Source organism: Hylobates moloch, unplaced genomic scaffold (assembly GCF_009828535.3).
Source record: "Hylobates moloch isolate HMO894 unplaced genomic scaffold, HMol_V3 SCAFFOLD_16, whole genome shotgun sequence".
Lineage (NCBI taxonomy): Eukaryota > Metazoa > Chordata > Mammalia > Primates > Hylobatidae > Hylobates > Hylobates moloch.
In genome coordinates this window covers 68,208,337-68,233,574 of record NW_026652291.1, presented here as the reverse complement: position 1 = coordinate 68,233,574, position 25,238 = coordinate 68,208,337, and the positions used below count along the sequence as shown (strand labels likewise).

Sequence of the window (25,238 nt, the reverse complement as noted above, 5' to 3'; positions counted from 1 at the left end):
TCAACCTTCCAGGCTCAAGCAATCCTCCCACCCCAGCCTCCCAAGTAGCTGGGACAACAGGCATATACCACCATCCCCATCTAATTTTTTAATTTTTCTGTGGAAGTGAGATCTTATTATGTTGCCCAGGCTGGTCTCAAACTTCTGGGCGTAAGTGACTCTCCCACCTCAGCCTCCCAAAGTGCTGGGATTACAGGCATTAGCCACCACACCTGTCCACAGTGCATATTTCTAAATTCCTTAGAAGTATTCTTTACCAGACAAAAGAATTACAAAGCAAAATGTTGCTGTTGCCAGTCTGAGTATGAATTAGGTATCTCTGGTTTAATTATTTTTTAAGTATGCATTGATTGAGTCTCTTGTGATGAGCACTGTGCTAGATACTTACAGTTACAAAATTTACATACTGTAGATACTTATTGATTCCTGTGCTCTCAGTTAAAGTTGTAGCTGGCATTTACTAAGATATGATTTCTTCTGTTAAATGATTTTCTTATATCTCTCCACAGGAGATATATTATACCAAACAATGTGTTGTAGGAATGAAAGGAATTCCCATTTATCATTTCTACAGCTAGAAATGTTTTTTATACTCCCATCATTTGTATGTTTGGCAATATATGTAAAAATAAGATACTGTAGTTCATAGAAAGAGCCACATAAAATTTTTTTTAAAGGAACATTACGTTTTAGCTTCAACCTGACATAAAGAAAATAAATTTCTGCTTAATTAGTCAAAGCCCAAAGTCTCCTCCGTACCAACTAATGTACTTTTATCATAAAATCTGAACAAAATTTTATTGAAGATACTGTTAGGACCCTTAAAAAATGCTAATTCTGCCCGGAGTAGCTGTATATACTTACTAGCTTTGGGACAGTCTTCTTGTGTGTATTTGCAGTGTACATGAAATCCAGCTTTAAAGTCTCTAACAAACAGTAAAAACAGTGTATCAAGTCAGAGGTACTTAAAGTCTAGGTTATAAAATTAATGGAGGAAAAATTATTACTTATTGTAAGTCTTAGTTCCAGCACATTTTTTTGATATTTTCTAATCTTTTTTTCTCCCAATATGTTTTTTAATCTTATAGATGACTTTTTGGTACTGCATCTTGCTGACTTAATTCGCATGGCTTTTATGGCTGCCACAGATCACAGTGACCAGCTCCGTCTTTCTGGCCTTGAAATGCTGTTAGTTGTTATTCGGCGATTTGCAACTGTTCCAGAACCAGAGTTTCCAGGTCATGTGATTCTGGAACAGTATCAAGCCAATGTAAGCACTTTCTGTTAGAGAATTTTATTATTAAACACACAGATAAAAAGTCTATGAGGCCAGGCGTGGTGGCTTACGCCTGTAATCCCAGCACTTCGGGAGGCCAAGGCAGGTAGGTAGCTTTGAGTCCAGGAGTTCAAGACCGGGCAGCATGACGAAACCCCATCTCTACCAAAAATACAAAACTAGCTGGCATGGTGGAGTGCACTGGTAGTCTCAGGCTGAGGTGGGAGAATCACTTGAGCCTGGGAGACGGAGGTTGCAGTGAGCCGAGATTGTGCCACTGCACCCCAGCCTGGGTGACAGATTCAGACCCTGTCTCAAAAAAAAAAAAAAGTCTGAAACTGTCTGAGGATGGGAAAGTTAAAAAAAAAAGAAGAAAGAGGGAAAGAGAAAGGAAGAGAGGAAGGAAGGAAGGGAGGGAGGGAAGGAGGGAGGATCTGTGAACTGAATTGGGATATCACCTCGTAAATGACTATGTATCTCTGCTAACATATCACCAGTATAATCCATATGTAGAAAGTACATGTGTTTGAAGAAGAAATCTTTCAGCTAATATTTTATAAAACTTCAAGTAAAAGCAAAGTACATAAAACATGTCTTTTGGGCAGGGTAGTATGCCTGTAGTTCCAGCTCCTTAGAAGGCTGAGGCAGGAAGATCACTTGAGCCCAGAAGTTCAGGTCCGGTCTGGGCATCATAGGGAGACCCTCATCTCCACGGAGGGGGGAAAAAAGGCCCTGTTAAAGAAAACAAAAACAAAAAAACGAGTGTTTTATAACTTTAAAGGTTAATTTTCCAGGTGGGAGAAGCTGAGCGCTGAGACCAAGGGCTAAAGCTGGGAGACTGAAAAAATGCAGACCACCATGATATTACTCATTTCTCCAGCTCTGATCTGCTGTTGTACCAGGGGTGTAATCAGGCCTGTGTCTGCCTCCTCCTTGAATAGCCCAGAGAATTCATCTAAACAGCCTTCCTACAGCAGCTCCCCACTCCAGGTGGCCAGACGGGAGTTCTAGACCAGTGTTGTCTCCCGGGACATTGACACAGCAGCCAAGTTTATTGGTGCTGGGTCAGCCACAGTTGGTGTGGCTGATTCAGGGGCTGGCATTGGAGCAGTGTTTGGCAGCTTGATTTATTGTCTATGCCAGGAACCTGTCTCTCAAGCAGCAACTCTTCTCCTATGCCATTCTGGGCTTTGCCCTGTCTGAGGCCATGGAGCTCTTCTGTTTGATGGTCTCCTTCTTCATCCTCTTTGCCATGTGAAGCTCTGTGGGGGTCACCTGCCTGTCCCTGCAGCTGCAACTCCACACCATTTCTGGTACTGGGGTGTGCTAACTTTTACCATTAAACACAACACTTCTCTAAATAAATAAATAAATAAAGGTTAATTTTCATTTTATATATATAACCTCCTTCATTTATTTTCTAGACTTAGGAAATGATTTGGATTTCTGTGGGGTTTTTGTTGTTGTTGTTTTTGAGACAAGGTCTTACCCTGTTACCCAGGCTGGAGTGCAGTGGCATGATTTTGGCTCACCGCAACCTGAAGTAGGTGTAACTACAGCCACACGCTACCACGCTCGGCTAATTTTTGTATTTTTTTGTAAGGACAGGGTTTTACCATGTTGCCCAGGCTGGTCTCAAACTCTCGGGCTCAAGTGATCTGTCTGCCTCCACCTCCAACGTGCTGGGACTACAGGCATGAGCCACCAGGCCCAGCCCAAAGATTCAGGTTTCTATTACTGGTTTTGTAATCTTTTTAACTGATTATTTGACTGGTCCATTGAACAATTGAAGAAGAACAAGGAAAATAACAAAATCATTAGCTGTCTTGTAATCCTCTAGCAGCATTCATCCAAGGAGATCTCTCATTATTATTCAGAAGCAACTTCTGATGGCTAGCAGTTAGGGAGACCAGAGCAGTTCATCAGTTGATTAGCAGTCTTCATCACTTCATTCAGCTAATACCAACATATGCTTAGAGATAAAGCAAAATGAAGGGATTAAAGTTACATAGAACCATCATATTAGAGGCCAGGCGTGGTGGCTCATGCCTGTAATCCCAGCACTTTGGGAGGCCGAGGCAGGCGGATCAACTGAGGACAGGAGTTCGAGACCAGCCTGGCCAACATGGTGAAACCCCATCTCTACTAAAAATACAAAAATTAGCCAGGTGTGGTGACAGACGCCTGTAATCCCAGCTACTCCAGAGGCTGAGGCAGGAGAATCACAAACCCAGAAGGCAGAGGTTGCAGTGGGCCGAGATCGTGCCATTGCACTCCAGCCTGGAGGATAAGAGCGAGACTTTGTCTCAAAAAAAAAAAAAAAAAAAAGGGTTGGGGAGAGAAGATCGTTCCCCAAAGGTAAAATTGGGATGTTGTTATCTAAAAACGGGAGGATGCACTGGGTAGATAAAACAACAGCTGTCCATAATATCTGTTATAAATAAATACTTTTAAAATAACATTAAAAAGAGGGATAACTTGTGCTATCTTACTTCTTGATGTTTGATATGTCATGTAATTTCTTGCCAGGTAGGAGCAGCACTTAGACCAGCCTTCACTTCAGAGACGCCACCTGATGTTACTGCCAAAGCATGTCAGGTAAATGGTTAAAAGATGAAGCTTAAGAAATAATCTTGGGAAGCAGTCCTCCAGTTAGTATTTTTTACCAATGTTTTTTCTTTATGGTTGTCTTACCATCAATCACAGCTTACACTTTCCTTCTTAAACTTACTCTTCCTTTTTGATAACTGCATGATAATCCATTATATAGATATGTTATAATTTATTTAACCAGTTCCATATTGACGGACATTGGGTTTTTTTCTTTTGCTATTAGAATAGTGCTGTATGAGTGACCTTGTGCATAGGTCATTTCACTGGGTGTAAGCATATCTGTGAGATAAATTCCCCAAAATTGAATTGATGGATTCCTTCAAAATTTAATTGATGGATAATTGATGGATATTAGAGGTGTTTACCATTTACATTTCCACCAGCAATGTTGTACAAGTACCTGTTTTGCCACAGTCCCAGCAACATTGTGAGACATCAAACTTTTAGATTTTTGTCTATACGATACAATAAAAAGACTATCTCAGGATAGTTTAGATTTGTATTTCAAGTGAGATTGAGCACTTTTTCATATACTTAGAGCCATATAATATACAATTTTAAACAGTTGCCTTTCTCAGACTGCGTTGTCAGACACTTGTATCCGGCCCTAGGCCAGGTACAGTGGCTCACACCTGTAATCCCAGCACTTTGGGAGGCCAAGGCAGGCGGATCACTTGAGGTCAGGAGTTAGAGACCAGCCTGGTCAACATGGTGAAACCCAGTCTACTAAAAATACAAAAAAATTAGGCAGGCTTGGTGGCAGGTATCTATTGTCCTAGCTGCTCAGGAGGCTGAGGTGGGAGGATCACTTGAACCTGGGGGAGACGGAGGCTACAGTGAGCTGAGATCATGCCACTGCACTCCAGCCTGGGTGACAGAGGGAGACTCCGTCTCAAAAAAATAATAATAATAATAATCTAGCCCGGAATGACCTGAACTAATTAAAAGCAGGACTGGCATGAATAAATCAATTATAAGCATAGTGAGAGAACTAATTTTAGTCAGTTCTTTCAACTTTCTTTTGTTTAATTGTACTTGGGAAATAGTTGATTGCTTTTACTATTCAGATCACTATGTTAAATGTATGAATCTCTAATTTATTATAACTTTATTATGTGTGTTCTTGCTGTAAGCCACTTGAAATATTTTGTGAGATGAGACAAGAACTAAATAAATACACAGAAGAGGAAAAATAAGTTTTCCTTAGAAAAAGAGAAATATCAGCTGGACACAGTGGCTCATTCCTATAATCTCAGCACTTTGGGAGGCCAAGGCAAGTGGCTCACTTGAGCTCAGGAGTTTGAGACCAGCATGGGCAACATAGGGAGACCCTTTCTCTATAAAAAAATAAAAAATTAGCCAGGCGTGGTGGTATGTGCCTGTGGTCCTGGCTGCTCAGGAAGCTGAGGTGGGAGGATCCCCACGTGGAGGTCAAGGCTGCAGGAGCTGTGATGGCACCACTGCATTCCAGCCTGGGCTACAGAGCAAGATCCTATCCCAAAAAAAAAAGAGAGAAATATCATGGCACCTGGAAAAACCATAGCTTGAATAAGTGTTTTGCATTGTAGAATTAATGATGTTTTGTTTTTAAGATTAAAAATACACTGTCTTCAAAACAATCAAAATTTTTGTTGTGGTTTTATCATTTCATAGCTTCATTTCTCCATATTAATACATCTAGAACTGTTCAATTTATATACTCATTAGCACTGATGTCTTTGCTTCAACCTTAGACTTCGTTCCCTTTGGAAATGCTGACTTGACTCTCATTATCAGCCTCCTTCCATAGGATTTCTTGAAAGCAATAGCAATATATTCAGTGACTAGATTCTTGAGATGTGAGTGAGCTCTGCTGAACTCACAAGAGAGATGTTTTTTTAAGAGATGGGTTTTTTTTGTTTTTTGTTTTTTAAGAGATGGGGTCTCACTCTGCCACCCAGTCTAGAGGTCTAGAGTGTAGTGGCTCAATCCTAGCTCACTGTGGCCTCAAACTCATGGGCTCATGCAATCCTCCTGCCTTAGCCTTCTGAGTAGCTACAGGTGCACATTACCATGCCCGGCTAATTTTTGTATTTTCTTTTAGACAGAGTTTTGCCATGTTGCCCAGGCTTGTCTCAAACTCCTGGGCTCAAGCAATCTGCCTGCCTCACCTCCCAAAGTGCTGGGATTACAGGCATGAGCCACCACGCCCAGCCAAGGGAGATACTTATAATTTTAAAATATAACTTTTAATTTCTTGAAAACTAGGTTTGCAGTGCCTGGATAGCAAGTGGAGTTGTAAGTGACCTTAATGATCTCCGAAGAGTTCATCAGTTGCTTGTTTCATCGTTAACTAAAATACAGGCTGGAAAAGAAGCTCTAAGTCACTTATATAATGAAAGTGCTTCTACCATGGAGATCTTAGCTGTGCTTAAAGCCTGGGCAGAGGTTGGTATTTCTTAATTTATAACTAGAATTTTGGTAGTTGTTAATAAACACCTTAGGCCATAAACTGAAATTACTATTTAAAATGAACTACAAATAAGTTCATTTTTAAGATTAAACAAAAAGAATTCTAACATGTGATGTATTTATATGTTAATATGTTGGTCAAGCATTTTAAAGAGTCTTCTGTAGTCTATTATCTCCTACTTTAAGCAGTGCCACTTATGAGCCAGAGAGACTTTACAGTGGCCAGTGGAAATCAACTTTTATTGAATCCTGAATTCTTGGAAATTTGGGTCTCCTTGTATCTTCTGTCAACTCTGTAGCATGTAATGCTTTCTAATGCTCTTTCATAGAATGGTTTTTGAATACTAAGTAGTCATTATTTTCCAAGGATGAAGAAATCTTATAGCAAAATGCTTATTTACTTTCCTAATAAAGAAGAAAGCTATATTATTTTTTAATTTACTATGCAATGTTTAAGCATTTGCAAAAGTAGATGTAATAGTATTTATAATGAATCTACATATACCCATCACCCAGCTTCAGCAGTTACCAAACATGACCAATCTTGGTTCACATATCATTTTTTTGGAGACAGAGTCTTGCTCTGTTGACGAGGCTGGGGTACATTGGAGCAGTCTCGGCTCACTGCAGCCTCCACCTCCCAGGTTCAAGTGATTCTCGTGTCTCAACCTCCCAAGTAGGTGGGACTACAGGTATGCACCACCACGCCCAGCTAATTTTTGTATTTTTAGTAGAGATGGGGTTTCATCATGTTGGCCAGGTTGGCCCCGAACTCCTGACCTCAAGTGATCCACTCTCCTCTGCCTCTTAAAGTGCTAGGATTACAAGCATGAGCCACCATGCCTGGCCCAGTTCACATACCATTTTAATGAAGGTATGTAATCTCTGATTTCATCTAAGAGATTAACCAACATGTAAAAAAGGGTTTCCTCCAGTAGAGGTATTTTAAACCTGAAAGTTATAGAATCTTTATTTTTGTCATTATTTAGCACAGCCTTCATTAGGAAGTAGTTGTGCCTAGATTCAATAAACTGGTCTGGCCAGGTGCAGTGGCTCATGCTTGTAATCCCAACACTTTAGGAGCCCAAGGCAAGAGGATTACTTGAGGCCAGGAGTTCAATATCAGCCTGGGCAACGTACTGAGACCCCATCTCTATATAAAATTTTAAAAATAAATAAATTAGGCTGGGCATGGTGGCTCACACCTGTAATCCCAGCACTCTGGGAGGCCGAGGCGGGCAGATCACCTGAGGTCAGGAGTTCAAGACTAGCCTGGCTAACATGGTGAAATCCCATTTCCACTGAAAATACAAAAAATTAGCCAGGTGTGGTGGCGCGTGCCTGTAATCCCAGCTACTTGGAAGGCTGAGGCAGGAGAATCGCTTGAACCTGGGAGGCAGAGGTTGCAGTGAGCCGAGATCACACCATTGCACTCCCGCCTGGGCGACAAGGGCGAAACTCCATCTCAAAGAAAAGAAAATAAATAAATAAAATAACCTGGGTGTGGTGGCTCACGCCTATAATCCCAGCACTTTGGGAGGCTGAGGCGGGCAGATCACTTGAGGTCAGGAGTTCAAGACCAGCCTGGTCAACGTGGTGAAACCCCATCTCTACTAAAAATACAAAAACCAGCCAGGCATGGTGTGCGCACCTGTAATCCCAGCTACTTGGGAAGCTGAGGCGGGAGAATCGCTCGAACCTGGGAGGCGGAGGTTGCAGTGAGCTGAGATGGCACCACTGTACTCCAGCCTGGGTGACAGAGTGAGACTTCTCAAAAAAATAAAAATAAAATAAAATAGACTGGATATACATCTCTGTGCTTTTGCTTAAGCCTGTTACCTCCTCATATTATTTCTTCAATAAAGATAAATAATGACTGACCAATATATATCTGGGAAGTCTGGGGCAATACCATAGAATCTATAATCAAACACATTGATGTTTGAATATTCATACTGTGTTGTGTATATAGATATAAATGGCCTCACGTAAGTTCGTCAGTTTTGCCACTAGATTAGTTTGCCAAAATCTTAAGGTTTTTTCAGAGCTTTTTGGGTTTTAGAGTTGTAGATAAAGGGATAGTGCATGTTATACACTGTGTTGCTTACTTTAAGATTCTATAATCCATGTTAAATCTATTTGTGTACACTTTTTGTAGAGCTTTAGTGATACATTTGAATGAAAATATTTTCAGTATTTCAGTTAAGAGATGGCTACCTGTAGCCGTATGTTAAGATGGATTATTAGGCCATACCAGGCTTAGAGAGAAAGAGTGCCGGGATATAGTATTATGATTGTAAATGTGAGAAGTGGCATCATATTTACCAGATATTTGTTATCCCTAATGCATCTCATTGAAGATAGTATTTTTGACTCTTTCTACCCCAGTTTTCTGTGTGTAGTTACACAGACAGGCCTTCTTGATATCACAGTGCATTTCAAGTCCAGTGTGCTCAAAGGTAAGTCTGCCTCTTCAGGAAGATATAAAAATTTTATAGCACCTTTTCAGCAGATAAAAGATTTTCCTGTTTTTAAATTAACCTTTAACAGGTCTACATAATTGCTGTGCAAAGACATAAAAACCACAGACAACCTTTGAAGACTACCACCTGTTTAGAAGACAGTATCAGAAATGGATCATGTTCATCAGATGGACTGCTTGACTTAGTCTATGCAGATCTTGGCACACTAAGCAGACTCTGGCTTGCTGCACTTCAGGATTTTGCTCTTTTAACTTTGCCTTCAGAATTTGCCTCCCAACTTCCTGCTGAAGGTAAGGAGATAAAATACTTAGATAATTCCTAGAGTGACAGTAACACATTTTCTTTTTTTTTTTTTTTTTTTATTGACAGGGTCTTGCTTTGTTTCCCAGGCTGGAGTGCAGTGGTGCAATTTTGGCTCACTGCAACATCTGCCTCCTGGGCTCAGGCGATCCCTGCCACCTCAGCCTCTCAAGTAGCAAGGACTACAGGCACACACCACCATGCCCAGCTAATTTTTGTATCTTTTGTAGAGAGGGAGTTTTGCCTTGTTGCCAGGCTGTTCTCAAACTTCTGTAATCCCAGCAGTTCGGGAAGCCGAGGCGGGCAGATCACTTGAGGTCAGGAGTTCAAGACCAACATGGCCAACATGGTGAAACCCCGTTTCTACTAAAAACACAAAAGTTAGCCAAGTATGGTGGTGAGAGCCTGTAATCCCTGCAACTCGGGAGGCTGAGGCAGGAGGATTACTTGAACCTGGGAGGCTGAGGTTGCAGTGAGCTGAGATCGCACCACTGTACTCCAACCTAGGTGACAAGAGTGAGACTCTGTCTCAAAAAAAAAGGATACACCCACCAGCAACTTGTTTTCATTTCTCCACACTGTATTATCATACTTAATAATTTTTGCCAATCTGATGGCTATGAAATATTTCATTGTTTTATTTTCTTATTTCCTTGATTAAGAATCTTTAAGTTGCTTCTTCCATAAATAATGTAGTCATAATCTTTGCCTATCTGCTATTTGGTATTTATTTTGTTGTAAGATACAGTGAATCTTTCTGAGTTTCTCTTCAAAAGATTTAGCCTTTAACTTCCTTACCCTTTGTTCTTAAACTCAACTTTCTTGTTTCTCCTTGCCTCTACTTACTGTAAACAGCTTACCCCCTTCCTGTCAGTTTTAATCGATAACTGGCATCTGTTCCTTTGGTTACCTGTACCCATTGTCCTCCCGAAACTGCACGTCCCACATGCTCCACCACTGGACCTCACGTCCCCCTCCCTTCCATATTTAGAAAAATATTTACAAGTAGCCATTCGGGTCAGCTCAGATTGTGCAGTCCACAGCCCATTGGGGAAGAACACAGAGATACAGATCGCATTAGGATATAAAAGCCCTCTTGTCTCCTTTGTTCGGTGTGCACTTGCGATCTTGATTGATGCGAGTGACACCCTTTTGCAAAAGTAAATTGCCTTGCTGAGGAAACTAAAATTATATCCAAGTGCTGTTTCTGTTGCAGCATCAGAAATGCATTTATAACAATTGTTTTCTTCCTGATTGTTGAATCCTTTATATATATATATACACACAACACTATTCCTTTGTGGTTGCATGTCTTGTAAGTATTTTCTCTCAGTCTGTAACTTGTTCTTTTCTTTTACCTTTTTTAAACTAATGTAAGCTGGGTATGATGTAGTACACCTATAGTCCCAGCTACTCAGAAGGCTGATGTGGGAAGATCCCATGAGCCCAGGAGTTGGAGGCTGCAAGCAGCTATGATTGTGCCACTGCACTCCAGCCTGGGTGACAGAGCAAGTTCCTCCCTAAAAAAAAAAATTTTTTAAGGAATGTAATCAGTCAGTCATTTATGGTTTGTGTTTTTGTATGTTACCACATACATTTTTAAACTTAAGATCATAAAGACATATAAGCTTTACAGTTTTGCCTTTTACATTTTGAACTTTGGTAGAACTGGAATTTATTTTGTGTGTGTGGAATAGGGATAGGGTTCTTATTTTTAGTCAGTTACTAATACTGCATTTTATGGGTTGGTTACTTTGTAGCCACTCTTAATCTTCTTCATGTTATTCCAAAATGTCTTAGCTATCATTGTATTTTCACTTTTTGATATGAATTTTAGAATGAGCCTATAAAGTTCTACTAGTTTTGTGTGTGTGTGTTTGGTTGGTTGGTTTGTTTGTTTTTAGAGACAGGGTGTTGCTGGGTTGCCCAGGCTGGAGTACAATGACTGTTCACAGGAGCAATCATAGTGCACTACAGCTGGGCTCAAGTGATCCTGCCACCTCACCCTCCTAAGCAGCTGGGACTATGGTGTATACTATGGTGCCCAGCCTAGTTCTATTAGAATTTTCATTGAAATTATACACAAAAAGATATGTGGAGTGTTTGTTGTACTTTTCAGTAGCATAAAAATGGAAACAAAATGAAAATAAACTGATTTACTTACACAACAGAAAAATGAATGACAGACATATAGCAACTGTAAGTAAATCTTAAAAATAATATTAAGTGAAAAAAATTATTTATTTATTTATTTGTTTATTTATCTATTTACGATGGAATCTTGCTCTGTGGCCCAGTCTGGAGGGCAGTGGCTTGATCTCAGCTCACTGCAACCTCCACCTCCCGGGTTCAAGCAATTCTTCTGCCTCAGCCTCCCAAGTAGCTAGGACTACAGGCGTGCACTACCACGCCCAGCTAATTTTTGTATTTTTAGTAGAGACAGGGTTTCTCCATGTTAGCCAGGCTGGTCTCGAGCTCCTGACCTCAGGTGATCTGCCCGCCTCAGCCTCCCACAGTGCTGGGATTACAGGCTTGAGCCACTGTGCCTGGCCAAAAAAAAAATAAAGGATGCATGTAAGCCAGGCACAGTGGTACATGCTGGTAGTCTCAGCTACTCAGGAGGCTGAGGTGGGAGGGTCACTGGAGCTCAGGAGTTCAGGGCCAACCTGGACAACATAGTGAAACCCCATCTACAAAAAAAAAAAAAAAAAAAAAAAAAATACATGAGTGAACTCCCATTCACAATTGCTTCAAAGAGAATAAAATACCTAGGAATCCAACTTACAAGGGATGTAAAGGACCTCTTCAAGGAGAACTACAAACCACTGCTCAATGAAATACAAGAGGATACAAACAAATGGAAGAACATTCCATGCTCATGGGTAGGAAGAATCAATATCGTGAAAATGGCCATACTGCCCGAGGTAATTTATAGATTCAGTGCCATCCCCATCAAGCTACCAATGACTTTCTTCACAGAATTGGAAAAAACTACTTTCAAGTTCATATGGAACCAAAAAAGAGCCCGCATCGCCAAGTCAATCCTAAGCCAAAAGAACAAAGCTGGAGGCATCACCCTACCTGACTTCAAACTATACTACAAGGCTACAGTAACCAAAACAGCATGGTACTGGTACCACAACAGAGACATAGATCAATGGAACAGAACAGAGCCCTCAGAAATGATGCCGCATATCTACAACTATCTGATCTTTGACAAACCTGACAAAAACAAGAAATGGGGAAAGGATTCCCTATTTAATAAATGGTGCTGGGAAAACTGGCTAGCCATATGTAGAAAGCTGAAACTGGATCCCTTCCTTACACCTTATACAAAAATTAATTCAAGATGGATTAAAGACTTAAATGTTAGACCTAAAACCATTAAAATCCTACAAGAAAACCTAGGCAATACCATTCAGGACATAGGCGTGGGCAACGACTTCATGTCTAAAACACCAAAAGCAATGGCAACAAAAGCCAAAATTGACAAATGGGATCTCATTAAACTAAAGAGCTTCTGCACAGCAAAAGAAACTACCATCAGAGTGAACAGGCAACCTACAGAATGGGAGAAAATTTTTGCAACCTACTCATCTGACAAAGGGCGAATATCCAGAATCTACAATGAACTTAAACACATTTACAAGAAAAAAACAAACAACCCCATCAAAAAGTGGGCAAAGGACATGAACAGACACTTCTCAAAAGAAGACATTTATGCAGCCAAAAAACACATGAAGAAATGCTCATCATCACTGGCCATCAGAGAAATGCAAATCAAAACCACAGTGAGATACCATCTCACACCAGTTAGAATGGCCATCATTAAAAAATCAGGAAACAACAGGTGCTAGAGAGGATGTGAAGAAATAGGAACACTTTTACACTGTTGGTGGGACTGTAAACTAGTTCAACCATTGAGGAAGTCAGTGTGGCAATTCCTTAGGGATCTAGAACTAGAAATACCATTTGACCCAGCCATCCCATTACTGGGTATATACCCAAAGCATTATAAATCATGCTGCTATAAAGACACATGCACACGTATGTTTATTGCGGCACTATTCACAATAGCAAAGAGTTGGAACCAACCCAAATGTCCAACAACGATAGACTGGATTAAGAAAATGTGGCACATATACACCATGGAATACTATGCAGCCATAAAAAAGGATGAGTTCATATCCTTTGTAGGGACATGGATGAAACTGGAAAACATCATTCTCAGTAAACTATCGCAAGGACAAAAAACCAAACACCGCATGTTCTCACTCATAGGTGGGAATTGAACAATGAGAACTCATGGACACAGGAAGGAGAACATCACACTCCGGGGACTGTTGTGGGGTTGGGGGAGGGGGGAGGGACAGCATTAGGAGATATACATAATGCTAAATGACGAGTTAATGGGTGCAGGAAATCAGCGTGGCACATGGATACATATGTAACAAACCTGCACATTGTGCACATGTACCCTAAAACCTAAAGTATAATAAAAAAAACAAACAAAAAAAAAACAAAAGAAAGGAAAAACAACAACAACAAAAAAAGAACCCTTAAAAATTGTTTATATCAATGTCTGTATAATTCCATCACTCCAACACTGAGAATAAAAATTATAAAATGTTCAGAGTTTCAAAAAAAAAAAAAATACAGTATGATGCCTTTTAAGTAAACGTTTAAACACACAAAACAATAGCATATGTTATTACTGAATACATACATTATTGTGAAAGTATAAGACCATATCTTGGAGTCATTCTTACTGGCTTGAGGAAAGTAGCCATGGAAGGAGGGGCAAGAATTAGTGGTATTAACAGTTTTAGGTTTTTTAAGGAAAAAAATGGCCAGGCACAGTGGCTCACACCTGTAATCTCAGCACTTTGGGAGGCTGAGGTGGGCAGATTGCCTGAGCCCAGGAGTGCAAGACCAACCTGGGCAACATGGTGAAACCCTGTCTCTACTAAAATACAAAAAATTAGCTGGGCATGGTGGTGCACACCTGTGGTCCCAGCTACTCAGGAGGCTAAGGCAGGAGAATCGCTTGAACCCAGAAGTCAGAGGTTGGCAGTGAGCCGACATCACGCCACTGCACTCCAGCCTGGGTGACACAGTGAGACTCCATCTGAAAAAAAAAAAAAAAGAAAAAGTTAAGAGAGATTTAAGAAAATCAGGGAAAATGTTAATGTTCATCTTGGAAGTGGGTAAATGGGTATTGGTATTTATTTTAATCACACATATACACATATTTTGTTTTAAAATGTTTATGATTAAATTATAAAAAGTTACAAATTAGGCTGAAAACTTTTTATGAAGTTAAAAGTAGATCAGCCCTATGACCTATCAGTTGTACTCTCAGTAAAGATAAGAACATTGATAACAAAATACTGATAACACAGCAGCATGAATGAATCTCTAAAAATGTTGTTAGGTTATTTTGTTAACAAAATATTAGTCACAAATAAGTACATATGTATATGTGATTCTATTTATATGAAGTTCAAGAATAGGCAAAACTAATCTGTGCTGATGAAAAGTAGAAAGTAGTTGCCTTAGGGTATAGGGAAATGACAGAAAAAGGGTACAAGGGAACTTTCAGAGTGATGGAAATGGTCTATATCTTGTAACAGAAAAAAGAGAAAATATATTGGAAGCTAATCTCTTCTTTTATTTTTCCTGAAACTATTTGCTTTAGGCGGTGCTTTCTACACAGCAGAGACTAGTGAAAATGCAAAATTGCATTATTACAACTCCTGGGCACTTATCCTCCATGCTACAGCATTGTGGCTTACAAGCACGGGCTTTGTTGTTGCTGACCCAGATGAAGGAGCATCTAATCTCTCCAGGCCTGTAACACCAACTTCCATGTGTCAGGGTTCATCATCTGGGGCTACCATAAAGTCCCCTGAGGATGTCTACACTGATAGATTCCATCTTATTTTAGGTCAGTTAAACCGGGGGGGGGGGGGGTGGTTTTGTTTTGTTTTGTTTTGTTTTGTTTTGAGATGGAGTTTCGCTCTTTCGCCCAGGCCGGAGTGCAGTGGCACGATTTCAACTCAAGCTCACAATTATTGTCAATTGAAAATAAAAATATAAATTACTTAAGCTGTCTGCTCATTTATGTCAGAATTAGTGTCAATAATAGTGCCTACTTTGTCAACTATTATGAGAATTTAATAAAAAGATGTATGTCAAAGCACAGTGACTGATACATGGTAATCACCCAATAAATTTTGGCCAAAGTAAAGTTATGAAACTCCATATGTTTTCTGGTGCAATTTCATTGTAATTTTTGCAGCTTTGAACTGTTTCATAGCAACTAAGCAACTAGTGCACAAGCCTAGTTTAGATTTTTGTTTGTTTGTTTGAGACAGAGTTTTGCTCTTGTTGCCCAGGCTGAAGTGCAATGGAGGAATCTCGGCTCACCGCAACCTCTGCCTCCTGGGTTCAAACAATTCTCCTGCCCCAGCCTCCCGAGTAGCCAGGATTACAGGCATGTGCCACCATGCCCAGCTAATTTTATATTTTTAATTGAGACAGGGTTTCTCCATGTTGGTCAGGCTGGTCTCAAACTCCCCACCTCAGATGATCTGCCTGCCTCGGCCTCCCAAAGTGCTGGGATGACAGGCATGTGCCCCCGTGCCCGGCATAGATTTTTTTTTTTGTACATGTAGATAGAAACAAACTATTAAGTGACTTGTCATTTAATTGTTTGGTCTTAAATTCATTGTGATTTATTTGTATTACCTTTTTACGGTTTGTTTATATATCTTACCAAAATATAAGATTAATTACTTAATTTCATAAACTAATAATTTGAAAGAAGCCTCCTCCTCTTTTTTTGCTTTCCACAGGAATCAGCGTGGAATTTCTATGTTCCTTACGTTCAGATGCAACCATGGAAAGCATAACTGCTTGTTTACATGCATTGCAAGCACTTCTAGATGTACCTTGGCCCAGATCAAAAATTGGCAATGATCAGGTGATTTATCTGGGGTTTTTTTTGTAAGGCTTCTGTAGTCTTTAAGGAAGAGAAACATGTTCAGGTTTCTATAGTTAACAGAAAGTAAACACAGAGAAATTTTTTTAAAAACCGTATAGCTGCACAGCTAGGCCTTGAACCAGAATGCCATAAGCATATGTGTTGACCCAAAAGCAGTCATGCCTCTTACTCTGCCACTTTTCTGTCTCTGCTTCTTTCTGCAATGATGGGAGGGTTCTATATTGCATTGTCGAGGACAGTAGCCACTAATCACATGTGGCATTTATTCTTTGTCTCTTTCTACTTCTGCATACCCTGCTCTTTGTGTATATACCTATATCTTATATTCCATTCCCCAAGAGAGAATCTAATGGGTTCATGTAGTTACAGTCCATTACAAAGTATTCCTGTTGGCTGAGTTCTCCTTCCAGGTCTTTTTAAGAGATTGCTGGCTAGCCTGTAGGTGGAGTCAGACACTAATATCTGACTTGGGTGTGGCCATGGGAAAAGGGTTCCTGTACAAAGTATGGTACTTTGCTTTGACTGCTTTTCTCAAGGGCAAGTGTGCATTGGGCAGATACTTTTGATACCGTGTTTTATCAAGTATATTACTTTTGTTATTGACTCTTGGATGTTAAGATAAGTGAGTAGTGGCCGGGCGAGGTGGCTCACGTCTGTAATCCCAGCACTTTGGGAAGCTGAGGCCGGCGGATCACGAGGTCAGGAGATCAAAACCATCCTGGCTAACACAGTGAAACCCTGTCTCTACTAAAAATACAAAAAAAAAATTAGCTGGGTGTGGTGGTGCATACCTGTACTCCCAGCTACTCGGGAGGCTGAGACAGGAGAATGGTGTGAACCTGGGAGGCGGAGCTTGCAGTGAGCAGAGATCGCGCCACTGCACTTCAGCCTGGGCAACAGAGCAAGACTCCGTCTCAAAAAAAAAGATAAGTGAGTAGTATAATTTCCTCTGCATAGACTGTCTATTATTTAAGTGTTTAATACTAACTTTTATTAGGTTTAAAACATAAATCAGGTTGAGACAGGGTTTCACCATGTTGGCCAGGCTTGATCTCGAACTCCTGGCCTCAAGTAATCCACTCACCTCGGCCTCCCAAAGTGCTGGGATTGCAGGCATGAGCCACTGTGCCCAGCCTCTGGAGTTGATTTAAAATGGAGCAAGTGTTACTTAACTTTATTGCACTAAAGCAATTTGTTATATTCTCTTTTTCTGAATTTTGTCATGGCATTTAGCATTGGTATTTTTTACAAAAGAAATGTATAATTTCTAATACAGTGTCCTGTACATGATTTCCATGATAGGACTTGGGTATAGAATTGCTGAATGTTCTACATCGAGTAATTTTAACCAGAGAATCACCTTCCATTCAGTTGGCTTCACTTGAAGTGGTAAGGCAGATTATCTGTGCTGCTCAAGAACATGTGAAGGAAAAAAGACGAAGTGCAGAAGGTAAATGTTAATCTTTAATGCCGAGTTGATCAAATAGCATCATTCTTTTGTAAAGTATTATTTAATGTGTCTATATAGTTTTGATAATCTTTTGTGTGTAGTACAAATATAACATGTCTAGGCATGGCCTTATTTACTTTTTGTGCTCTACACATTCAGAGGAACTTCTCTGGTAATAAACTATAGAAATGATCCCTGAAAGTAGAGTCTTTAGGCATGGCTTTATTTATTTATTTATTTACTTATTTAGTGAGACAAGGTCTCACTCCAGTTGCCCAAGCTGGAGTGCATTGGCACAATCTCGCCTCACTGCAGCCTTGACCTCCCAGGCTCAGGTGATTCTCCCACCTTAGCCTCCTGAGTAGCTAGGACTACAGGCGCATGCCACCATGCCTGGCTAATTTTTTTGTATTTTTTAGTAGAGACGGGATGTGGCCATGTTGCCCAGCCTGGTCTCTCGAACTCCTAGACTCAGACAATCCACCCACCTCGGCCTCCCAGAGTGCTGGGATTACAGGCATGAGCCATCATGCCCAGCCTGGCATGGTTTTAAATCTTCTCATTCACCTCTACATGTTTAGATATTGTCAGTAGTTAAACTACTATTCTCTGGGTGAAATGAGAATTTTAACAAAACCTGGAAGAAATAAATCCCTTACACTACTAGAGTACTTGCTTTAGCTGTGTTTACCAACGTGCACGGAAAGAACTTATGTTTGCAGATTGCTCATTTACAAGTCTAATATGGTATTGGAGAGTTTACCACTTAAGATTATAGTTGGCTACATATTATAAAAAATCCAATATAACAGAGGATTTAAACCCCAAAGATTTATTTGCTCATCTAAATAGGTGGCCAGAGATAGGCAGTCTAGGGCTGACATGGCACCTTCTTAAAGACATTAAGGACGTGACTTTCTGTCTTTCTGTCCAGCCACCATCGATACGTAAGGTCACATGGTAATTTCTGGAGCTCTAGCTATCAGGTTTACGTCTTAACAGCAAGAAGGAGTTAACCGGGCAATATTGTAAGGCTGACAGGATTAAAAAGACTTCTTTTGACCAGTTGCAATAGGAAGTCATAATAAAGATGATTACTTTTAATAAAGAAGATTACTTTTACCTTCATAACTTCTTTCTCCCTCAGTCTTTAACACCCAAAATTTAGTCATTAAATGTACTTCCTGGCCGGGCGCAGTGGCTCATACCTGTAATCCTGGCACTTTGGGAGGCTGGGGCGGGTGGATCGCTTGAGGTCAGGAGTTCTAGACCAGCCTGACCAACATGGTGAAACCTCGTCTGTACTAAAAATACGAAAATTAGCTGGGCATGGTGGTGCATGCCTGTAATCCCAGCTACTTGGGAGGCTGAGGCAGGAGAATTGCTTGAAACTGGAAGGCAGAGGTTGCAGTGAGCCGAGATCACGCCATTGCATTCCAGCCTGTGTGACAGAGTGAGACTCGGTTTCAAAAAAATAAAATAAATGTATTTCCTGTAACAGGATTTAACTAAATTGCCATCTACCAGAAGCAGAGCAAGCACAAAGTATTTATTAAACACTGTTCTTTCTTTTAGTTGATGATGGGGCTGCTGAAAAGGAAACTCTGCCAGAGTTTGGAGAGGGAAAGGACACCGGAGGACTTGTGCCTGGGAAGTCTTTGGTCTTTGCAACACTGGAATTGTGTGTATGCATTCTAGTTAGACAGCTCCCAGAATTAAACCCTAAATTGACAGGTAGCCCAGGAGTAAAAGCTAGGAAGCCACAGATGCTATCAGAAGATGGAAGTAGATTGGTTTCAGCTGCATTGGTTATCCTTTCCGAACTTCCTGCAGTGTGCTCTCCTGAAGGTATGCTGTGGTATGTGATTGCTTGACTTGACCTAGAAGAGAAATGGTTTTAATGGATAATGGAGTCTAGTTGCTAATCTTTTTCTTTTTAAATGAATGCTGACCCAAACATTTGGGCATTGTCTTTAATCCTCTAAGATTAGGATTACAGTTTAATAAATTGTTTCACTAAAAGTAAAAATATAGAGGGTCAGGCGCAATGGCTCATGCCTGTAATCCCAGCACTTTGGGAGGCCAAGGTGGGTGGATCACCTGAGGTCAGGAGTTCGAGACCAGCCTGACCAACATGGTGAAACCCCGTCTCTACTAAAAATACAAAATTAGCCAGGCGTGGTGGCACATGCCTGTAATCCCAGCTACTCAAGAGGCTAAGGCAGGAGAATCGCTTGAACCCAGGAGGCGGAGGTTGCAGTGAGCCAGGATCACGCCATTGCACTCCAGCCTGGGCAACAAGAGTGAAATTACGTCTAAAAAAAAAAGAGAGTGAAAATATAGATAGCAAGTATTGTAGATATGCTCTTCTATGATTGACAGTACTTCTGACCAGTCGGTGGCAATTATTAGTGCTTGGGCATGTTTTGGTATACAGTTTCTAACAGACTTTTCCTGCCTCAGTGATGGCAGAAGTTTGTCGTTGTATCTGGTTCTGTTTGGAATTGACTCCATACTCTTTTTTGTTGTTGTTTGACACAAGTACTTTCTCTGTCACCCAGGCCAGAGTGCAGTGGAACAATCATAGTTCACTGTAACCTCAAACTCCTGGGCTTAAGCAATCCTCCTGCCTTAGCCTCCTGAGTAGTTAGGACTCAGGCCTGTGCCACCATACCTGGCTAATTTTTTTTTAAATTTTTTGTAGAGATGGAGTCTTGCTGTGTTGCCCAGGCTGGTCCTGAACTCCTGGCCTCAAGTGATCTTCTCTCCTTGATATCCGAAAGTGCTGGGACTACAGGTGTGAGCCACCATGCCCAGCAAGTCCATACTCTTTAACATAGCATTTAAGGCTCTCTGTGTAGCTCTGCTAAGTCATTACCTTTTTTCAGTTCCTTCTTTGCAAATCCTAAACCCAAGAGGCTTCATGTTCATCCTTGTTCTGTGCTATCGTGTCGTTACTTGATCTGAAATGACCCTTATCTGCTTTTTAAAATTTTTTTTCCTTCATGGTTCAACTGCAGGGCTACCTCATGTATAAAGGCTTCCTGAAAAACTCTAGCTCATCTGAGTTTTGTTTTTTCATGTATATGCATGTGTTATTTCCATATGTAGGTCTGTAGCTCGTATCTGTCCTACAAAGGCATTATATGTAATTGATTATTACATATAAAAGAGAAATGTCTTGTTTCCAATTAAATTTTGTATATTCTGTGAAACCTAGCAGATTATAGGTATTTAGTACTTAGTAGATACTTCTTAATTGGTAAACATATTTCTGCTAAAGGTGTTTTTTTTTGTTTTTTGTTTGTTTGTTTTTTGAAATGGAGTCTTGCTGTGTCACCCAGGCTGGAGTGCAGTGGCGCAATCTCAGCTCACTGCAACCTCTGCCTCCCGGATTCAAGCAATTCTTCTGCCTCAGCCTCCTGAGTATCTGGGACTACAGGCGTGCGCCACCACACCCGGCTAATTTTTGTATTTTTAGAAGAGACAGGGTTTCACCATATTGGCCAGGCTGGTCTGGAACTCCTGACCTCATGATCCACCCACTGTGGCCTCCCAAAGTGCTGGGATTACAGGCATGAGTCACCACACTCAGCCACTAAAGGTGTTATTTTTTTGTTAGTTGGTTTGTTTTTTTTTTTTTTTTAGACAGGGTCTCACTCTGTGCCCAGGCTGGAGTTCAGTGGTACAATCTCAGCTCACTGCAGCCTCAACACCCTGGGCTCAAGCAGTCTTCCCACCTCAGCCTCCTAAGTAGCTGGGACCACAGGCACACACCACCATCCCAGCTATTTTTTTTTTTTTTTTTTTTTTTTGTAGAGATGAAGTCTCACTGTGTTGCCCAGGCAACATTGTGAATGTACTTAATGCCACTGGACTGTATGCTAAAAATGGTTAAAATGGTAAACTTTATGTTGTATATATTTTACCACAGTAAAAGATAAATAAAAATAAATTCATTTATCAACTGCCAAAGAAAACAAAAACAGCAAAAGCACAATGATACTCATACAATTTAAACATCATCTCCAGTTATAACCATCAAGATTTAATCCATCCTTAAAAATTTTAATAAAGCTACTTACATTATCTTAACAGTTATAATTCTTTATTAGAAATCATCTTTTAAGAACTAAAAATCTGACATTGTCTTACTCCTTGATGATTTCTTTTTAGGAACCATGTATGTATAGCTTGAAATCCAGTGTGTTTTTAAAAAATGTATCTTACAGGAAGCATCTCAATTCTCCCTACTATATTGTACCTCACAATCGGGGTCCTCAGAGAGACTGCTGTGAAGTTACCTGGGGGCCAGTTATCTTCGACAGTTGCAGCTTCCCTACAGGCTCTAAAAGGAATATTATCTTCTCCCATGGCCCGGGCAGAAAAGAGCCATACTGCTTGGACTGACCTTCTCCGAAGTGCCTTAACAACAATTCTTGACTGTTGGGATCCAGGTAATTGAGGCTATTTGGAAGCAGTTCAGTTTGTTTTAAAAAGTGAGAAGAAGAGTTTTTTGAGGATAAGATATTTTACTTGATCATATTTGGCCATATCACCTAGAGGAGACCATATTCAATACTTCGTGTTTAGAGGATATGTATAAGTAGATAGAAAATTGGCCAGGCGCAGTGGCTCACACCTGTAATCCCAGCACTTTGGGAGGCCAAGGCAGGTGGATCACCTGAGGTCAGGAGTTTGGGACCAGCTGGGCAACATGGTGAAACCCCGTCTCTACTAAAAATACAAAAATCAGCCAGGTCTGGTGGCACACGCCTGTAATCCCAGCTACCCAATGCTATCCCAGCTACTCCACTGAGACAGGAGAATTGCTTGAACCCTCTGGAGGCAGAGGTTGCAGGGAGCCAAGATCACGCCATTGCACTTCAGCCTGGACAACAGAGTGAGACTCTGTCCCCCCCCAAAAAAATAATAAAGCTGTGTTCTGGGGCCAGGCACGATGGCTCACGTCTGTAATCCCAGCACTTTGGGAGGCCGAAGCTGGCGGATGACTTGAGGTCAGGAGTTCAAGGCCAGCCTGGCCAACATGGTGAAACCCCATCTCTACTGAAAATACAAAAATTAGCCAGGTGTGGTAGTGCACGCCTGTGGTCCCAGCTCTCAGAAGGCTGAGGCAGGAGGATTGCTTAAATCCAGGAGGCAGAGCTTGTAGTGAGCCAAGATTGTGCCACTGCACTCCAGCCTGAGTGACAGAACAAGACTCTTCTCTCAAAAAAATAAAATTAAAAAGCCGTGTTCCGATTTTAACAGCATTAAGGTTGTTAAATGACAGGCAACCTATATTTTGACAGTGAAAGACCTTCAGATGTAATAGTGTGTTTAGTAAAAAATGTAGTATGATCCATGTCTAGCCAACGGAAGTTTTTAATACACACAGTATACTGAAAAGTACATAAGCCATACAAAAAGACCAATCTGGTTCACCATGCCAGCATTTACTAAGTGACTAGCCAAGTTATTCAGTTTTTCTGCACCTTAGTTTTCTTATTAATAAATAGCGATATTATGTTGCAAGAAATTATTAGAGCAGTAACAATATGTGAAAAGCATCTCACTTATTACCTGGCATATATCAATAAATGATAGCCAGTATTATTTTCAGCATCCATTAAAACTTGTTTTTCATCGGGTGTGGTGGCTCACACCTGTAATCCTAGCTACCCAGGAGGCTGAGGCAGGAGAATCGCTTGAACCCGGGAGGCAGAGGTTGCAGTGAGCCGAGGTTGCAGTGAGCTGAGGTCGTACCACTGTACTCCAGCCTGGGGGACAAAGCGAGACTCCATCTCAAAAAAAAAAAAAAAAAAAAACCCAAAAAACTTGTTTCTCTTTTTTCTTATTTTTGTAAGGTTTTCATTTTCAATAGTATGTTGTAGTGATTATAAAAAGTCTTTAGACACATTGTGCATTTTCCCTGCCTTCCCAGTTTTGTTTATAAATGTCACAATTTGCCGTATTTCATTTTACGTATAAAATGTTTTCAACTGAAATAGCATTTATTGACCACCCACTTTGCCCAAAGTTGGGAATCTAGTGGAGTCTGGCTCCTATAAATTGCGGTAGGGTGTGATTATTACCTTAAGAATTTCCCAAAGGCAATAGTCTTAATTATCACTGCATTTCTAGTACAATAAAAAAAACTCTAACTGGTTTTTTTTAAAAAATGGGAGTAATTAGTACTGTTTAAGTGAAATCAGGCAGAGTGTCACAAGTAGGACTCTCTAAAAGTACTCACCGAGAGGGAGTTTGGGGAGCAAGAAGTTTATTAAGAAACAACATCTGTGAAGGGAAGAGGGGAAGGCAGTATTGGGCAAAAGAAGTCAAACTGTGACAGTTTCCCAAAAAATCTGAGTAAATCCGTCTGAGGAGCTCTGGAGCCAGATTGCCCATCAGAGTGTCTTAACATATGACAGAAATGGCCTGGCCTTCAAATGTGGGCTGCTCCAGGAAGGATTTGATCTCAGGTAAGACAGCCATCTCTAGCTGAGACTGATCCGGAAGGAGCTGACCCCTTAATCACACTTCCCACAGCTGGGCAGCACATTCTCCCTTGAAGGGGGTCTCAGTGGTACATCTCTGTATCCACCACTAGAGGCTTCTCAGAAGAGTCAACATCTTAAAGGATTAGAAAGTTTTCTCCACATGGACATCATAGAAATGGATTCTAGGAATCGCTTGAACCCCGGAGGTGGAGATTGCCGTGTGAGCCAAGATCGCAACCTCTGCACTCCAACCTGGGCGACAGAGCGAGACTCTGTCTCAAAAAAAAGAGAAAGAAATGGATTCTAGGTACAACAGTTTGACCAAAAACCTGGAGAATTAAATAGCTAAGGAAGGCAAGTAGAACAATGAGGGGATGTGGGTTTGGATGGAAGAGTGTATAAGAGTGGTGAATGGTGATTAGTAGGGAAAGAAATGAAGTTGGATGGTACATGGGGCCAGATTATGGAGGGCTTGGCATGATTTGGACTGCCTTTATTAGGCATGTGGAATCATGAAACGTTTTGTTGTTGTTGTTGTTTTTGAGATGGAGTCTCACTCTGTTGCCCAGGCTGGAGTGCAATAGTGCAATCTCAGCTCACTGCAACTTCTGCCTCCCAGGTTCAAGCGATTCTCCTACCTCAGCCTCCTGAGTAGCTGGGATTACAGGTACTCACCACCAGGCCTGGCTAATTTTTGTTTTTTTTGTATTTTTAGTAGAGACAGGGTTTCACCATGTTGGTCAGGCTGGTCTTGAACTCCTGACCTCGTGATCTGCCCGCCTCGGCCTCCCAAAGTGCTGGGATTACAGACATGAGCCATCATGCCCGGCCGAAAGGGTTTTTTGTTTTGTTTTGTTTTGTTTGAGACGGAGTTTTGCTCTTGTTGCCCAGACTGGAGTGCAATGGCGCGATCTTGGCTCACCACAACCTCTGCCTCCCAGGTTCAAGCAATTCTCCTGCCTCAGCCTCCCGAGTAGCTGGGATTACAGGCATGTGCCACAACGCCTGGCTAATTTTTTTTGTATTTTTCATAGAGATGGGGTTTCTCCATGTTGGTCAGGCTGGTCTCGAACTCCTGACCTCAGATGATCCACCCACGTTGGCCTCCCAAAGTGCTGGGATTACAGGCATGAGCCACCGTGCCCGGCCATGAAAGGGT

At 41.0% G+C, this 25,238-nt stretch overlaps 1 protein-coding gene and 2 pseudogenes across 8 annotated transcripts in view; 2 read left to right on the top strand and 1 right to left on the bottom strand.

Moving 5' to 3' along the window:
• Window positions 1-25,238, top strand: part of HEATR5A (HEAT repeat containing 5A) — a 131,025-nt gene that overhangs the window by 97,462 nt on the left and 8,325 nt on the right. For 7 of the 8 annotated variants that reach the window (XM_058429558.1, XM_058429556.1, XM_058429557.1 and 4 more), the window contains 10 exons: window positions 1,089-1,270; window positions 3,806-3,874; window positions 6,137-6,316; window positions 8,891-9,113; window positions 14,822-15,070; window positions 15,981-16,108; window positions 17,432-17,579; window positions 19,155-19,427; window positions 20,284-20,376; window positions 21,812-22,036. In XM_058429558.1, the coding sequence (XP_058285541.1) occupies window positions 1,089-1,270; window positions 3,806-3,874; window positions 6,137-6,316; window positions 8,891-9,113; window positions 14,822-15,070; window positions 15,981-16,108; window positions 17,432-17,579; window positions 19,155-19,427; window positions 20,284-20,376; window positions 21,812-22,036 (1,770 nt within the window). The remainder of the gene's footprint in view (window positions 1-1,088; window positions 1,271-3,805; window positions 3,875-6,136; window positions 6,317-8,890; window positions 9,114-14,821; window positions 15,071-15,980; window positions 16,109-17,431; window positions 17,580-19,154; window positions 19,428-20,283; window positions 20,377-21,811; window positions 22,037-25,238) is intronic. The other variant, XM_032179645.2, reaches the window with a different exon arrangement.
• LOC116484747 (ATP synthase F(0) complex subunit C1, mitochondrial-like) lies at window positions 2,083-2,534 on the top strand (annotated as a pseudogene).
• LOC116456508 (small nucleolar RNA U3) lies at window positions 17,711-17,790 on the bottom strand (annotated as a pseudogene).